This window comes from Puma concolor, chromosome B2 (genome assembly GCF_028749965.1).
Source record: "Puma concolor isolate L17-30 chromosome B2, mPumCon1.1.hap2, whole genome shotgun sequence".
Taxonomy (NCBI): Eukaryota; Metazoa; Chordata; class Mammalia; order Carnivora; family Felidae; genus Puma; species Puma concolor.
Window position 1 is genome coordinate 69,616,707 of NC_141671.1, and position 19,324 is coordinate 69,636,030.

Sequence of the window (19,324 nt, forward strand, 5' to 3'; positions counted from 1 at the left end):
TCATTTTCTGGTATGAGGCAGTCAGTAAATATTTTCATAATGATGATGATGAAGTTAACATATGGAGATGTATTACACATTGTCTGATTTGCTGAAAATCTGTTCCTAATTTGAATCCCTACAGAATGAGGTAAGTACTATTTTATCCCTACTTTACAGATTAAAAACTGAGGTAAAAAGATTTTAAGTAACTTGCTGAAGAGCATATAGCTCATCAGTTGTGGAAGTGGGATATAAACTCAGGCATCTTAAGAAAAAAATAAACTCAGGCATTGTAACTATGTGCTGTACTGAGAGCATATTTTAATACTCTTAGTATTTTAAAGAAAAATTTCAGTTGGACAGAAATTTATTGAGGGGCTTCTGTGTTCATTCATTTTGCTACATTATAGCTAGCAGGTGTTATGTTCTTTTTTTCACAATTGTGAAATATGAGTGTGGATGAACATAAATTCAACTCTGATAAACATTTTTAAAGTTTGCAGCAATCATGTTTTTCATGTTTCTTGACATAATTTTATAGTTTTACTTATAGTTCTCACTGTGCTTTTGTAACATACCCAGGTTTGAAGATCTAATAAGTAGTGCTTAATTCATAGTAAAGTACCTCACTTTAAGGGAATCACCCTTAAAAATTGAATAAATAAAAAGAACAAATTATGAGTTAATTCAATAAAATACTAATTAGTATTCTGATTTGTTTACTTGAGGTACAAATGTGCTTGCAAATTGGATATAAACCTGGTTTCTTCTGTGAGAATGTAGGGTACAACATGTAGAGTGCTGTAGTTGAGAAAAGTTGGAAAGTATTATTCCAGCTCCTTACTAGAGGATAGTAGATGTTAACTAGAAGAACATAGAAATCATTTGGTGCCGTCTTCAATTGAAAATTGGTTGTTGGTTTTAGAATGAATGTATCAATAATATTACTGTAATTTTCTGGTAGGCTCTTATCCTAATTTTGGATATTTTACTTAATATATTAAACCCTTCAGCAAAAACTAGTAGATCTCTGTAGAGGAGTTGGGGAGACCTGAAATTGAGTTCCCCTTTTGCCACTAGCCAGTCATGTGGCTTTCCAGAAGTCAGTTGATTTTGTTAGACCTCAGTTTTCTTGCTCATCTGAAAGGTTAGATGTATATGCAAACATTTTTCAGTTTTAATACTTTGTTACTTTTTTTTGGAAAGTGAAACAATCGTAAAGTGATCTTTAAAAGGGTTTGGATACTTGTTAATAAGCTTTGTACTGTGGATTGTATAAGAGAGATGGACTTTAATAAAATGTTTCATAAAAATATTATAGTAATAAGCATCATAAAGCAGTTTATGAGGCTGCAGATGGAGAAACATGTAAGATTGGCACTAATCTAGTATATTTATATTTGAGACTGGTGAGTATAAGAATAGAGTCCAATAAATCTTCCTTAGTCATATGTGTGTAGATTATAAGATAAAAACAATTAAAATTTTACATTTGTTCATTGTGAGTTTAAGTTTTTTTCTTATTAAGCTTTTTATTGTAATTCCATTATCGTTAACATAAGTGTTACATTAGTTTCAGGTGTACAATATAGTGATTCAGCAGTTCTGTACATCATTTCTCAGTGCTCATCATAAGTGTACTCTTCTTAATCCCTTTTGCCTATTTAACCCATCCCCCTACTCACCTCCCCTCTGACATGCTTTATTTTAAACAAGTACCCTTGTTTAAAGTTATTTTTTTTTTCAACAAGAACATTTTTTACTTGAAGCATACTTGAGAATACGGGTTCTAAAAGATATGTATAAAACATTCCATTCAAGAAAAATAGAATACACATTTTCCTCAGGTACACATAGAAGAATCCCCTGGTTAAATCACATAAAAAGAGACATGACAAATATTATAAATTTAAGTAGTCTGATAGCATACCAAGTATATTCTCTAACCACAGTGGTATAAAACTAGAGATCAACAATAAAACAAAGCTGGAAAATGTACAATGTAAATACTAAATATTTAATATGTAAGTATTAAATAACACACTATCACACAAACAGTGGACCAAGTGGGAAATCATGTGGCAAATCAAAATAGGTTTCAAAAGAAAAAAGCAACACAATATTCCAAGACCTATGGGATGCAGCAAAAGCCGATGTTAGAGTGAAATTTATGCTATAAATGCTTGTATTAAGAAAAAAAGTTCAAGTAAACAATTTAACATTACACCACAAGGACCTAGAAAAAGAAGAAACTTAGCTGAATTTAGTAGAGGGAGGAAAGCACAAAGAAAAATCAGAAATAAATAAAGTGGAGGCCAGAATAAACAATAACATAACAGTGAAAGGAATGACCAGGGGTGCCTGGGTGGCTCAGTCATTTGAGCGTCCAGCTTCAGCTCAGGTCATGATCTTGCAGTTTTGTGGGTTCAAGCCCCGTGTTGGGCTGTGTGCTGACAGCTTAGAGCCTGGAGCGTGCTTTGGATTCTGTGTCTGCCTCTCTCTGCTCCTCTCCCATTCGTGTTCTGTCTCTCTCTCTCAAAAATAAACATTAAAAAAAAAAAAAAAGAGTTGGAAACCAAAATGACAAATGGAAAACAGTACAACAGGTAACCATAGAAATATGTAGTGTGATAACAGATTACTGTAAACAGTTATATACTAACAAATCAGATAACTTAGAAGAAAACCAGATAATTCCTAAAGCACACAAGTTGCCACAATTGAATCATGAGTCCTGAATTCAAGAAACAGGAAATCTTCAACCTATAACAAGAACGAAAGTTGAATTAGGAATCAGAAATTTTCCAGCACAGAAAAAGCTGACCACATGCACATGGCTTCATTGGCAAATTCTTCTACCAAACATTTTAAAAAAATAATGACAATCTTTATCAAAATCTTACAAATAATGGCATAAAGGGAACACATTCAAAATCATTCCATGAGGTCAGTACCACCCTGACACCAAAGCAGGATAAAACAATACAAGAATAAAAAAAAGTCTAGTTTGTGTGATAGAAGTACTGCTACTTTCTTTTGACATTTGTTTGTATGATAAATGTTTCTCCACCCCAGCACTCTCAATCTGCAGGTGTATTTAGCTTTAAAATGAGTCTCTTATAGGCTGGGGTTTTAGAAACAATTGTTCTGAGGACCTTTTTTAGTCATTCTGTAAACTAATTTGTTAGATGTACATGAAAAAAATGGTAAATCTGGAGGTTTTACTCTATATAAAACAGTTTAGGAAGGTAAGTCAACAAATACATTCTTGCTTGTATTTTGTTCACCAGAGATTTGCTCTTTTCTATATTATGATCACTACTCCTTTAGTAAAGATGATGCACTTGTGAAAATCTTACAATTTTTAGGGAGTAATTTTCAAAGTTGAGTTATAAATTTTGTAACCTAATGACTTCTTAAAATTTAGTATTTTCCATACCATTTACATTTTGTTTTTACATAATTTGAGTAATTTTCCCATCTTCTGTACTTTAATAGGGCTTGAATATAGTGGTAGTCAATAAATATTTGAGGAATTTGACATTACATGTGAATTACTTTATGTTAATATTTTTGAAGACATTTTTTCTATCTCTGTTAATAAGGAAACATACCGTGCATATTTATTGTTTTGTAACTTTCCTTTATGCTATTTTTTGATGGAATATTTTTATGTCTTTTTCAATAGCTAACCCACTCTTAGAAGCCTTTGGAAATGCAAAGACTGTTCGCAACAATAATAGCAGTAGATTTGGAAAATTTGTAGAAATACATTTCAATGAAAAGGTGAGTAACTGTGTTTTGAGATGATATGTTTGAGAAGTGTTTTTGTAAAGGTCTTGATAGCATTGGTGCTGTACTTGAACTCATGGTAAATCCATTTAAGTTTTTCTCTGTTACTTTAGATAGTGGGGAGAATATATATATTCAGTATAATCTTTATAAATATTCTTTATTTAGTTATCTGCTTTTCCCCCTTTATTTGATAAATATTACAACCTCTTTGATAGACGAATGGTTAGTAGCAACATAATTTAACATTGGTAGATTATACTTTCAGACTTTAAATGCAAACATGTATTTTCTCTCTGTTTTGTTTTTTAGAGTTCAGTTGTTGGAGGATTTGTTTCACATTACCTTCTAGAGAAATCTAGGATCTGTGTTCAAGGCAAAGAGGAAAGGAATTATCATATCTTTTATAGGTTGTGCGCTGGTGCTTCTGAAGATATTAGGGAAAAACTTCATTTGAACTCCCCAGATAATTTTCGGGTAGGTGGATGAAAAGAAATCACATACAATTTTTGCAAATGGACTTGCCTTCAATTCTAAAACTTATTTTAGTGAATTTTAATTTCTAGTTGTGTGTAACTTATATTGAATCCAGTGTAATGTGATAACATGTAGATCTCTATTGAGATTTACTGCTGAATTTATAATATAACACTATCTGAAGAGATATGAAATGGATAGATGAAAGGATAGATATGAAACCAGTTATCAATGTAAACTCAATAAGAAATTTATAATAGTTCTGTAATGCTAGCTTTAAAGTTATCTTTGACCCATTAAAAAAAAATTTTGACCACTAAATTAATCAAGGATGTATGATTGTCTCTCTTAATTCAACAGCAGATATTTATTGCTTGCCCCCTGGGTACCAGGCATTGTGCCTGGGTGAAAAAGATGAACAGTTCCTGCTCGTGAGCAATTTAGAATCTGGTCAGAAACACACACACACGCAAACACACACAGTCTGACTGATAGGTTGAATGATAAGAAAGAGGTGTGCATAGGATGTTGGGGATTTTGGAAAAGCTTACATTAATAACTAATGCTTGATTAGAATCTTGAAGAATTTTCAAGTATTAGCAAGAGGAAGAAAGATGCAAGGAGTATTCCTAGTAGGTGGAAAAAGATGAAGAAAGAAAGACAAGAAAAAGCTTAAAGAGTATGGCAGGAAGTGGTGGAAAGTGAGGCTAAAGAGTTTGGTCTTAACTTCTATATTAATAAGGAGCTACTGAAGAGATTTAAGTAGAAAGTTGGATATCAGGTCTATACTTCTGGCTTTAATATGGAGGGTGGTTTTAAAGGGGGTATGGGAGGGGATGGATAGAAATTGCAACTATGGATGAATTAGTTGGTAACCCATGGCTATAGTCGAAATAAGTTAGTGCCTGAATTTGGTTTAGCAATGGGAAGGTTACAGAGGAGGGGATGTGCAAAATATTAGGAGGTAAAATTGATAGGACTTGGAGACTGAATATGGTAGGGAGAAGGAGGATTCTGGAATAATTTTTCAGATTTGACTAGGGTTACTGGGTGGATGTAAATACCAAACAAGGGGCGCCTGGGTGGCGCAGTCGGTTAAGCGTCCGACTTCAGCCATGTCACGATCTCGCGGTCCGTGAGTTCGAGCCCCGCGTCAGGCTCTGGGCTGATGGCTCGGAGCCTGGAGCCTGTTTCCGATTCTGTGTCTCCCTCTCTCTCTGCCCCTCCCCCGTTCATGCTCTGTCTCTCTCTGTCCCAAAAATAAATAAACATTGAAAAAAAAATTAAAAAAAAAATACCAAACAAGGGCCAGATGGAAGATTTGTGGCATATAGGATGAGTTTAGTTTTGGAACCTATGGATCATCTAAGGAGAGACGATTAGAAGACAATTGGTCTTCTAATCTGAAGGTCATTGTTGGTGCTGTAGTGATAGGTTTGGGAGATGTCAGAACTCTGGTAGTAGTTAAAAGTATGACCATGAGTAGATGAGATTGTTCAGGGAGATTTTGTAGAGAAGCAGGTGCCAGATCCAGACTCTGGAGTTGAAGAATATGAACGGTGAAGAGTTGCCCAGGAAAGAAAGCACAAGTTGGGTTGTGAGAGAAGTACAAGGAAAATCAGGAGTGCCAAGAATCACAAGCCAATACAGTTTCAAGAAGTGGTGACTGGGGATGGTTAGCGTAATTTACAGATTTGCAGCTAGGAAACTGTGTCCCTGTGTGGAATATGTGGGAATCATGGAAATGGATACGGAATGCAATTTGAATAAAGTTCTCCGGGTGATTCTGATAGTACTCTTTGGGCAGGAGTCTTCCGCTTGAGAATTGTGACACATATTATATTTAATTATTGTTCTCTGTGTGTGTGTGTGTGTGTGTGTTTGCAATTCAGCTTTTCTTTATTCAGTTTATTAAAAAAATTTTTTTTTCAACGTTTATTTATTTTTGGGACAGAGAGAGACAGAGCATGAACGGGGGAGGGTCAGAGAGAGAGGGAGACACAGAATCGGAAACAGGCTCCAGGCTCTGAGCCATCAGCCCAGAGCCCGACGCGGGGCTCGAACTCACGGACCACGAGATCGTGACCTGGCTGAAGTCGGACGCTTAACCGACTGCGCCACCCAGGCGCCCCTCTTCAGTTTATTTTAATCTGTATTTGGAAAACTTAAAACTACTGTTTTAAAATGCTGTATAACTGCCTCTATTTATATGCTTCTACAATGTCCCACCTTCTCTAGAGCTCATCAGATTAATTGGAATGTGAAGTTAGTTGCCCACAGTATCTTCATAAAAGTAGAAGAGGTATTTCTCTACAATGATTTTTAGAAAAGGAGTATAAGTTATTATGAATCATATGAAATTTAATAATGATGGTGTGGCTTTGTTGACATTGTGTTAATGATAAGGTAATGGTACCATTCTTGTCTTACTTTAGTATTTCTTTGTATTTGGAGAACTAGGAGCATATTTTTTTTTGCGTGTCTCAGATTGTATAGCCTTTCCTGGCATAATGGCAGGCATCCTAGGAAGGCAGCTGCTGAAATTCTTTATTAGGTCAGAAAGTTTCCTGCCTCTAAAATTACTGCCCTTTAAAAATAGGAAAGATTTAATGGTATTGATTTTTATATTAACTATTTAATTTAATCTACTTTCAGGAATTAGGATTTTCAACATTCCTGGTTTGATTAGGAGTAAAAGGTTTATAATATATAGCGGTATCGATTGTAATTGAAAGATTAAATGATATTCAGGTTATATTTAAAAATTCTTTTTGGTTACCCCTGTTTGATAAATTGTGTTTTCTTCTGTATTATTTTCATGTGGGTCATATTTGTTTTATTTTAAATTTCTTTTTCCTAGTATTTAAACCGAGGCTGCACTAGATACTTTGCTAACAAAGAAACTGACAAACAGATTTTACAGAACCGAAAAAGTCCTGAGGTATAGTAGGCTATTTTTTTAAATTAAAATCTTTAATGCAAAAAAATCATACTGAAAGATACATTTTTTATTTTGGAGCCTAAATCATATTTCTTACTTTTAGGTTTATACTTTAAAAACTAAATGCTCATTCAAGTCTCTCTCACGGTGTATAACTCTGTCCCTCTCTTGGTATCTACAGAAGCGACACGTTTTGGTTCTTCTTGGTTAGGCCTCAATGCACTGCTCTTCTCTGGTTCTTTTTCCCCCACGTGAGGGTATTATATTGCCTAAGAATTATCCTTTGCTAACATTTTCAAAACTTACTCTCACATTACCCACTTTGGATTAAGTATAAAATATGTTCTTCATAAGTTATTTTCTACTTTAAGCCTGAAGTAAGCTTTGAAGTAGACATTAAATAGGGTAAGCATTCTTGTGAACTAATGCTTATATATTATTGTATTTCTCTTTAAAACATTGTATTTCTATAATATATATTGATGTTACTAAATTATTATATTTCTGAGAGTAATTAGAAGTAATTATACTATTAATTATTTTAAAAATATTAAATCCTTAATCTAAAAATCTACAACTCTTACAAATTTTAATATGTAACATTCAAGTAGTAAGTAGTATTAAGTTGTAGCTAATCAAGGAGCTTAAATTATGAAATAGTCAGGATTAATTATAGGGACTAGTTCATTTTGCCTTTATTAATTTTATTTAAAGATTTATATGAATATTTAGTTGTACAAGTTTTTATTATATGCAGCTTTTAATGTGTGAATCAGATGTTTTTGGCTCTTTTCAAAATGAGTGAGATGAATTATGTTTCTAATATATTCATAGAAAAGAACAGAAAGCAAATAAAAATTCCCATTATTTTAAATTCTAAGCAGATGAGTACGGTTAGTTTTTAAGTTGACATTTTATTTGTCATTTCAGACATAAATGTCCAAATTAAAAATTGTAAACTTTGTGTGACATTTATGGTTGGAACTTTAAGAAGTTACTTTAATATTTATTATGGTATCTTCTTTTGTCATGATAATCTATATTTTTATAAGGCATCATTGAAATATAGAAATTGTATTCTTTCCACTAAGATAATGGAAACATTTACCTATGGGATAATGCAGCTGTCCTCAGGGAAGAAGATGTGTGTCTAAATGTGATCTTTGACATGGAAAAAACTAAGTAGAGAGGGAAGAAAACTGGATTTTGCTCTCCAAAGAATACCAAATACTCTTGGCATTCTGCTAAGAAAAAAAAAAGTGCTCTTTGTGATTCTAGAGGCAGCATACTTTGTTAGGTATTTTACTATATTATTGAGTGTATATATAAAAATATATAAGTGAATAATGGATTAATATGTTTAAATTACTTTTTATGTCTTCTTTATCAGGAGGATGAGGTGATCATTTTGACTAATTAGAATCCTTCACCTAGTTCCATTTGAGTGTCTAAGCTGTGTGCAATTTTTAGGAGAGTGCAGTATTTTTAGTCTGCCATAATAGCAATATATTCATTAACATTTGATTAGAAACAGTTTTTAAATGAAGTAACGATTCAGTTGCAAGACTAAAAATTCTGCATGGTCTGTGTTTTTTGTTAACTTTGGCTGCATGTGATCATTTCCTTTGCTGCTTTCGAGAATGAAATTAAATTTCTTTATCTAGACATTTTCCAGAAATTTCACCCAAGCATAATTAAGCATTTTAAAGAATTTTGTAGAAAGATAATCCCAACGTTAGCTGGGAAGCAATTGGCAACTGGGAGGAAAAAAGTCTCCTAGAAGTGTCTTTAATGGGCAATTAATTCTGATGCTGTGTTACTTAATGTTTAATTTTACCTATTCATTGTCAAGTTCTGGAAAATTCCTAGTCCAGTTTCTCTGTGTCCAGTAACTTTTATTTTTCTACTCCTAGTTTCTGCAGGCCTAACTTTCTTATTCCTTTTTCTGAGCTTTTTAATAAGTTCTAACAAATGAATACTTTAGATGTAAATTCTTTTAGCAAAGAAAACACATTTTTTTCTTTATTTTTTCTGAAATGTGAGTCATTGCATAAATTTTTACAGTAAACACAATGCTTATTAATATACTTTACCTCACATATGCTTGTATAGAAAGATTTAAAAAGTGATTCTTAGGCCATGAAAATTGTTATTAGTCTGTCCACTATTTACCACTGCTGAATATTGGTGCAGTTGATGGCACTTAACCTAAAGGAGTATAATGCTAAGTGTTAGATTTGAATTTTTATTATCATTTTTTACCTTAGTTCTTTTTGACCTCTGGATTAAGGTTGATTCCTTTCAACCACCGATATATTCTTATTTTGCAGTCAATTTATATTTTTATGTAACATATCCTAACATTATAATACATTAGAGCTAAAATTGTAATTTAGTTGGAAAACATCTCATTCCATCTTTTACTGATTTTTATTTAGATAATTTTAGACTCATGGGCAGTTGAAAGAAATAATACAGAAAGATCCTATGTACATTTTTCTCATTTAGTTTTTGAATTGTTAGAATAGTAAAGTTTTCCCATTGACATATTTTATTTTTGCATGTTATATATAGTGCATTAATAGACTTTGTGTAGTGGTTTTAATATACTTAAATAATGAGAAAAGAGCAGTTAATTGGTATCTTCTTGTTTTGTAGTATCTTAAGGCAGGTTCCTTGAAAGATCCTCTGTTAGATGACCATGGAGATTTTATTAGAATGTGCACAGCCATGAAAAAGATTGGTTTGGATGACGAAGAAAAGCTTGATCTGTTCCGGGTAGTAGCTGGTGTCCTGCACCTTGGAAATATTGATTTTGAGGAAGCTGGCAGCACCTCAGGTATTTTTTGTTTGTTCATTTGTTTGTGGTTGTTTTGTTTTAAAGACGAATAAAATTAGAAGTTCTGTCATTTCTTTGCAAATTCAATCTCTTTGTATGCAGGCTTTTTAATACCCTGAAATTTCTAGAATATATTGTGTTGTGTGGTAAATCTTGGAAATGAAGGATGCTGCATTATTAGTCATTATGAGCTCTGTTTTGAACAAGTCAGTGATACTGAGGGGGAATAAATTCATTTTATGAAGGATAAGTAACCGTGACCAGCAGAAGGGTCATATTTAGTTAAATTTTTCAACTGATAATTCTACTTTGCCAGTATGTGCACAGCATAATTCTCTACCATATATTAAGGTATTTTAACATTTTTCTGGTTCATTGATATAAACTTGGATCAGTTAATTAAGGCAATTGAATATGTACCAGCCCATATACTTTATTATTTGGAAATGAAAATAGTTTATACATTATGCAAAATAAAAAGAACATGTAAGTGCCTTCATGATAGTAACATTTGAACTCCAGTGTTTCTACATAAACAGTAAGACTTTTTATGTAATCTTAAGTTGGATCCATGAATACAGGGGTTGGAAAACTGTGGCCCATGGCCAAATTTGACCAGCTGCCTATTTTTGCAAATAAAGTGTTGGTAGAACAAAGCCACACCCATTCATTTGAGCCTTGTCTGTGCCAGCTTTCATGCTACAGCGGCAGAGTTTAGTAGTTGTGACAGAAACTGTATGGCCAGCAAAGCCTAAGATCTGACACTTAGAGAAAAGATTATTGACTCCTATATAAATACATTATTAAAATATTTTATATTAAAAATAAGTTAAAAATGTTGAAAGCACTGTTTAATATAGTAGTCAATAACATGGACTTTAGTGTCAGATCCCAGAAGCTCTCTGACCTTTGCTTTTCTTTATATGTAAACAGCCCATGAGAAGTACTTTTAAAGTACAGTACCTAGCAATAGTATGCATATAAGGAAGGAGCACAAGAGGAAGGAAAAAAGAATATTTAAAAAATGTGTCTGCTTGGGGTAACTGAGTGACTCAGTTGGTTAAGCGTCCGACTCTTGGTCGTGATCAGCTCAGGTCGTGATCTCCCAGTTCATGGGATCGAGTCCTGTGTTGGGTTCCACGCTGACAATGCAGAGCCTGCTTGGGATTCTCTCTCTCCCTGTCTCTCTGTCCTTCCCTTGCTCATGCTCTCTCGTGCACGCGCTCTCAAAATAAATAAACTTTAAAAAAATGTGTCTGCTATTTGCAAGACCCTTCGTATTTTGCATTTCATCGTAAACAACATATAATCATAATCTAAATTTCGTAAAGATAATGAGGTAAGGGATATTATCTGCATTTTATGGAAGTGGAACCTGTACAGAAGTAATGTGGTTACTAATGAAATTGTAGATGTGAGAACTGGGTTCCACCCACATCTAACTAACTCAGGTACTTGTGATAATTGGCCCAAATTGCCCCCAGTCACTGAAACTTCCCAAGAGTCCTGATCTGTGAGTGAGCAGACTGGAATAGATAGTCTTCATGACTCTCAAATTTAATATCCTGTGATGCTGTGAAGTCAATAATGTCACATGCAACACAGTGTAGTTAAGAGTATAAGTTCTTGAGCCAGAGTATTTGCCACTAGGGTAGTAACCTGCCTGTGTGGTCTTGGGCCGGGAACTTAGCTGCTCTCTGTCTCCGTTTCCTCACCTGTAAACTGAGGATAACAATAGTCCTTGCCTCATGTTGTATAGAGGAATAAATGAGTTAAATATTAAGTGATGTATATACTTATATCCAGTACATAATAATCACCATAAGTGTTTTTAATGATTAAGTAAAATAAAAATACAGATTAATTCCAGTTTAAAATGAAAAATAAAAAAAGCAAAATCAGGTATGTTCTTAGTGTGCAACATATTTTTAGTTTTTTTGAAGGATTTGAAATTTTTATGTCAAATTATCACCGTATGGTAGCACATGCAGATGTATACAGAGATCATAAACGTGGTGTGATCCAGTAGTGGAAAAAGCACTTACACAGTCAAAAGGCAAATAATAGCATGTATTTACATTAACTTTTATTTTTCTTTTCAAACTTCCTTCTGTTGAAAATGAGCAGAAAGCAGAGCAGATTGTAAAGAGCCACTGAATGAAGAAAATTAATAAACTAGGCTATTTTTGGCTATTTTTTATTTTAATAGTTCAGATTTTATTAATCTCCATTTTTTCCTGTGACCCTTCCTATAGATCCAAATGGTTTCTTTCTAGTTAGAATGGATTCCCCCCCCCCCCCCCCACACACACACAGGGAGCTCAGTTTTGGCATGTCTTTGCAACTTAGAAAAGCTATGGATATTTTTATAATTATTTTAAAAGAAAACTATTCTTCTAAGTGTTTAGAAGACTCATATCGAAAAGTTTCTGCATGATGGCATATACAAAAAATACCTAGTGGGACTTCCTGTGTTTTTTAAATTCTGCATGACAGAAGTAAATGCTACTATAACAACAAACTTAAAGAGTATTCAGAGAAGTTCTTTTCTGGAAGGAGAGTGACATGAAAACCTTACATTGTTTTACAAGTGTTTTGCCTTTTTAAAACTTTTAAAATATATGTTTTCTTATGTTAGCCTTACATAATTTCTCAAAGTGTATAAGAAACCTTGCAAAATAGTAATGGTGAAATGTTTCAATACATTAATGAATTTTTGATGGCCAGTTGACTTACAAAATTTAGATAATCTATGTGTGTTTAGTAATAAGAAATCAGTAGTAAGCTTATTTTTACAGAATTAAAGCTTTAATATATCTTCTAAGTATTCTTGTCCCCTTGTTCTTTTTCTTTGGTAACAGCTTAATTGAAATACAGTTCATAGGCCATTCAATCCACCCATTTAACCTACACAATTCAGTGGTTTTTTCATATACTCAGAGTTGTGCAGTCATCACTGCAGTTTAGTTTTTAGAACATTTTCATCACTCTAGGAGGAAACCCCATACCCTTCAGCAATCACTTCTCATTTCTTCCCAAATCCCTCAGCTTTAGGCAACCACTAATCTACTTTCTGTCTCTATAAATTTGCCTATTATGGGAATCTCATAGAAATGGAATCATACAATATGTGGTCTTTGTGACTGACGTCTTTCCCTTAGTATGTTTTCAAGGTTCACCCATGTTGTAGCATGTATCAGTATTACTTTTTTTTTTTTTTTTTTGGCTGGGTAATATTCCATTCTGTGGATATACCACATTTTGTTCATCATTTCACCATTAGATGAACATTTGGATTGTTTCTGCCTTTGGCTATTATGAATAATGCTGCTAAAAACATTCTTGTCCATGTTTTTGTATGGGCATATGTTTTTATTTCTCTTGGATATATGCAGGAGTGGGATTATTGTCATATGGTAACTGTGTTTAACCTTTTGAGGAACTGTCAGACTTTTTTAAAGTAGCTATATTCATTTCAGATCCTCATCAGCGATGTATGGAGGTTCCTGTTTGTCCACATCCTCACAAATGCTGTCTGATTATAGCCATCCTAGTGTGTGTGAAGTGTTTTTTATTTGCATTTTCCCGAAGGCTCATGAGATTGAGCATTTTTTCATCTTTATTGACCATTTGTATCTCTTTTTTGGAGAAATGTCTGTTTATATCCTTTGCCCATTAATTGGGTTGTCTTTAAAAAAAAAAACCCTTTTTTTTAATGTTTATTTATTTTGAAGGAGAGAGAGAGAGAGAGAGCATGAGTGAGCAAGCATGAGCAGGGGGTGGGGCAGAGAGAGAAGGAGACACAGAATCCGAAGCAGGCTCTGGGCTCTGAGCTGTTAGTACAGAGCCCGACGTGGGGCTCAAACTTACGAGCCATGAGACCATGACCTGAACTGAAGTCGGATGCTTAACTGACTGAGCCACCCAGGTGCCCCAGTTGGGTTGTCTTTTTGTTGTCAAGTTGTAAGAGTTTTTTTTTTTTTAATTTTTTAATGTTTATTTTTGAGAGAGAAAGATAGAATGCGCGTGGGGGAAGGGCAGAGAGAGGGGGATACATAGAATCTGAAGCAGGCTCCAGGCTCCAAGCTCCGAGCTGTCAGCACAGAGCCTGATGCAGGGCTCAAACTCATGAACTGTGAGATCATGACCTGAACTGCAGTCAGACACTTGAACTGACTGAGCCACCTAGGTGCCCCATCAAGTTGTAAGAGGTTTTTAAAATATATATCACAGATACAAGTTCTTTGTCAGATATATAATTTGTAAATATTTTCTCTAAATCTGTGGGTTGTCTTTTAAATTTTTGGGTCGTGTTCTTTGAAATATAAAAGTTTTTCATTTTTCTATTTTGAGAGAGGGAATGTAAGTGGGGGAAGGTCAGAGGGTAAGGAGGAGAGAGAATCTTAGGCTCCATACTCAGTGCAGACCCTGACGCAGGCTCATCTCACCACTGTGAGAGCATGACCTGAGCCGAAATATAGAGTTGGATGCTTAATAACAGAGCCATTTAGGCACCCCAAAAGTTCTTCATTTTGATGAAGTGTAATTTGTCTGAATTTTTTTCTGTTGCTTGTACTCTTGGTGTCATATCTAAGAAACCGTTACTGTTCCAAGATGATGAGGATTTATGTCTGTGTATTCTTCAAAGAGTTTAATAGTGTTAGCTCTTAATTTAAGTCTTATTGATGGTGTGAGGCAGGGGTTCAACTTAATTCTTTTGCACATGGATATCCAGTTGTCTCAGTGCCATTTTCTGAAAAAGCTGTTTTTGTCCCCAGTGAGTTATCCTGACAGCCCCTTATTCATATAGAATCTCATGGTGTATTTCTCCTGAGACCACTCTATTAAGTAGTTTACTAATTTGTCATGATAAACTTATGATTTTTACAAATTCTTTGTAGTTTTGAAATTAGTCTTCAGATGAATTAGTTATAAAAATTAAACCTTAACTATTAGTAAAATGTTTATTTTTAGAATAGTAGTAATAATAAAAATAATAATAGCTAACTTTTATATAGTGCTTACTGTGTACCAGGTACTATTCCAAGAATGACACATATGTAACCTCATTAATCTCTATAACAACCTTATTAGGTAAATATAGTTAGTATTCTCTAAATGGATAAGGAAACTGAGCACAGAGAGAATAAGTAACTTTTTCAGGGTCACACAGCTAATGAGTCTTACAACCATATCAGTGCAGAGGCACATTGCAGTATAGTGTCTTTCTGTATAATGCTTTTTAGAACAGCCTCCATAAGTATAAATCTATGTATATGATGTACAGGTAATTGCCGTTGCCTCCTCACACTCTTCCTGTTTCCCAAACAGGAAGCATAAGCACATGCATATGCATGCGTGGGTACACACAGACACACAGCACACCACACCACACACACACACACACACACACAAAACCTCATATGTTGACAGACATCCACACTGACCTACTGAAGTGCCACCATTTGCCATTACAGTTACGTCTTGAAGTTTTCAAGAATTGTATGAATTTTAATGATAAGCTACTATATTTCTCTAGAGATTTACAAGGATTATAATCTATCATTAGTATATTTTGCTTGCAGGGTCATAAAAAATGAAACAGTGGCAGGTTAATATTGATGAGCAGAATTCCATGAGATATCACGGACTGCCTCAAGTGAGGGTCTCCCACTGAGCTTGGCAGTAGGAATGTCTGACAAAGATGGTGAAAAAGTGAGGTGAAATTATAAGTCACAGATAAACCCGGTCTATTCCATAGATTTATATGTGAAGTCTACTTCTAAGAAATGGATCTTGAAAATCTAGTTTAATATAATGTCTTTTAATTTCAAATTTAAATGTATTTTCATTAGGTGGTTGTAATCTGAAGAATAAATCTAATCAGGCATTGGAATATTGTGCTGAATTACTGGGTTTAGATCAAGATGATCTTCGTGTAAGTTTAACTACAAGAGTCATGCTAACAACAGCAGGGGGCACCAAAGGAACAGTCATAAAGTAAGTTCCTTAACTCATTGCTCTGTAAAAGTACTGCCTTGTTGTTTGTCAAGGAAATATCTTTCTTTGACAACATGGAGATTTAAAGTTGATCTTTTGGATGATTCATTTCATTATAATGTTCTAAAACACGTGCTCGATAATTAGAATTCTGTGCATCTTACTGCAGTAATCTACTATATAAATAAATGCTGACCTCCACAGCTCTTAAAGTTGTTCCTTGCATCTAGATATGCTGCATGGCACAGATTTGAAGTTTATAAAGTAAGAGTGGTTTACTTATACAGCTACAAAAATATGAGTTGATTATGTTAATCAGTATTTATTTTAGGCAATGTTTTTTCAGTTTTTCAGGACAGCTGGTTTTCTTTTTTTTAAAATTATAATTCATTCTTTTGAAGTGTACAGTTTAGTATTTTTTAGTATATGTACAATCTTGTGCAGCCATCACCATTATTTAGTTTCAGAAGGCAACAGACCATTTTATTTTAAAAGTGATTTTCCTTACAAATGGCATGTTCTAAAAATTGTTTTTTTAACTTTTTTTTAATGTTTATTTATTTTGTGAGAGAGAGAGAGAGAGAGAATCCCAAACAGGATTTGCACTATCAGTGTGGAGCCCTACATGGGGTTTGATCCCACAGACCGTGACATCATGACCTGAGCCAAAATCAGGAGCCAGACAGTCAACTGACTGAGCCACCCAGCTACCCCTGTTCTAAAACTTACTGAGGAGAACTCACTTTAGTAAAACACTCAGCGAATGTAATTTCCCCATACCTCTCAGATTCTTCATTTAGAGGAAATTACAAATGACAAGAAAATAAGAGTCTAGCCAGAATTTCTTAAATCTGTAACCAAGAATTTCTAGGTTGTGTTTGGGTATCTGTACATTTTTGGCTCAATATTTTGTTTTAGACATTTCTGTTTTTGATACATAAAATAAAATTGATATTCAGCCATCATTCTGGGGGCACTGTAAGATCTTCACTTATGGGGGGAAACAGTCAGATCCTCTATCCCTTGCTAAATAAGGCAGGGAGTGAGTTCTAGTGACATATTTCAGGAAGATTTTCAACAAATTAAACCGGGAGGATGTAAAAACAAACTTTTAGCCACTCAGATAATTTGGTAGCTCTTATGCTTTGGGAAACATTAGCAAGATATGTTTAGCCTGATTATTTGCTAAGCTGATTCCAAATTATTATAAACAAAACCTTAGCAAGGAGGGTGCATAGTAGTGCCATACAGTTGCTTGGTTCCTTAGAAATATTTCTGGGGTCCATGGAAAGTATGGATAAAGCACAGGTGTGTGATTTTCAGGTAGTATTTCCTCCATTTCCCCTTTGTTGCAAAGCAGTTCTTTTATGTGTTCTGTGTATGGAGTGCTCACATAGGATTCACTTAGGAAAGGGTTCTGTTGCAGGAAGTTGGAAAACCAGTTTAGACTTTTAAGGTTACTTCCAAATTTGACAATTTTTCTGGTGTTCTCGTGGTGCCCCATACTTACCTTTATGATAGCATTTAGCAAGGCGTTTGAAAATTCACTTTTATGGCAGTTTCTTAATCAGATTTTAACTTTCTTTTTTTTTTTCAACGTTTATTTATTTTTGGGACAGAGAGAGACAGAGCATGAATGGGGGAGGGGCAGAGAGAGAGGGAGACACAGAATTGGAAACAGGCTCCAGGCTCTGAGCCATCAGCCCAGAGCCTGACGCGGGGCTCGAACTCACGGACCGCGAGATCGTGACCTGGCTGAAGTCGGACGCTTAACCGACTGCGCCACCCAGGCGCCCCAGATTTTAACTTTCTTGAGGAAGAGGGCTGTGTGTCTATATCTGCGACATCAAATACTGTAACACCATATAGTTACTTATATTAAATAGAATTGGACAGTTTGAATTTTAAGATGTAAGCATTTATTCCCAGTGTTAAACAAGGTGCCAAACTTTAGCTTGAATTAAGTAGTTTCTTTTGTGTTTGAAGAAAGTTAAAAGGAAGATGATTCCTCTGAATGATTTTTTTTATATATTCAGCATATAAAAGTATAAATTAAGGTCGTCAGTGGTTTGAGCCTAAACTTCTTTTACTCAATAATATATTTTTTATCTATGTGTAGATAATTTCTATAGTTCTTTTAGTATGCTTCTTGCCTCATTTATCTGTGCCTATTCACAAATGACCTTTTGTAGCTATTTATTTTGTTCTTCACAGTGAATGTGTGTAGGTACCCTTTGATCTTGGGTATCTGGCATTATTTTCACAATTATTACTGTAAAGAATTTTCATTGGTATAGTCTTCTTTTGTAGGGTACCCTTGAAAGTGGAGCAAGCAAACAATGCTCGCGATGCCTTGGCAAAGACTGTCTATAGCCATCTTTTTGATCATGTGGTCAACAGAGTAAATCAGTGTTTTCCTTTTGAAACATCATCTTATTTTATTGGAGTCCTAGATATTGCTGGTTTTGGTAAGTATAGTTTTGTTTGTGAATTTGTATGTTATTTTTTATTCAGTTTTTCACATATATCTAAAATTAAAAGAACCATTTTTTCCCTTGCAATACCTTTCACTCGATATGTTTTCAGTTATGTGTCCATACCTACATTTCATTTTATGATATGATTTAATTAGGAAGCTGATGCTTAACAAAAGGAAAAACTCAGAGGTTTTGGTCACACTAATGCTAATAATAAAACATGTTGATTGAAACCATTATAGTTAGGAAATGTCTCTGTACTCCTAAATGAATACAACTGAATAAAGGTAAAGTCTTGAGTCCTACTAATAAAGAGGATTAAGTCATTAAAACCACTGACTACAATGTAATGCTGGATATAAGTTGACCTAACATATAACCCAAACTCATTGCTATGTGTAGAAATTCATCACTAGTGTTAACAGATTGCTATTTCCAATGAATTTCCACCAAATGAATAAATATGTTTATTAAAGATATTTTATACATATAACTACATAATATAAATATAAATATATATTCAGGGTAGTATATATTAATTTATATTCAAGATAAATGTTTGAGAACAGCCACGGAGCTGTGCAACCAGGAATGAAAAGAATCACTAACATCTGAGTGCCAGATGTATTATTGTTGTGAATGACTATCTCCAAGTAAATCGGACCATTTTTATATTGGGCTTTATCAATGTGAGTGTTCCTTCTGGCTGCATAGGAGTGGTGTTTTCCTCCTGTGTAGTTTGCTTTTGCCAAGAGAAGGTATGAGTATTTACTTTTGGGGAGGGGTAGAATTTTGGTTTTGATGTGATACATATTT

At 34.1% G+C, this 19,324-nt stretch overlaps 1 protein-coding gene across 9 annotated transcripts in view; it reads left to right on the plus strand.

The window, feature by feature from the left end:
• The window catches only part of MYO6 (myosin VI), a 146,629-nt gene that overhangs the window by 77,993 nt on the left and 49,312 nt on the right, over positions 1-19,324 (plus strand). For all 9 annotated transcript variants that reach the window (XM_086707265.1, XM_086707266.1, XM_086707267.1 and 6 more), the window contains exons 8-13: positions 3,671-3,768; positions 4,087-4,251; positions 7,112-7,192; positions 9,851-10,031; positions 15,887-16,031; positions 18,342-18,499. In XM_086707265.1, the coding sequence (XP_086563391.1) occupies positions 3,671-3,768; positions 4,087-4,251; positions 7,112-7,192; positions 9,851-10,031; positions 15,887-16,031; positions 18,342-18,499 (828 nt within the window). The remainder of the gene's footprint in view (positions 1-3,670; positions 3,769-4,086; positions 4,252-7,111; positions 7,193-9,850; positions 10,032-15,886; positions 16,032-18,341; positions 18,500-19,324) is intronic.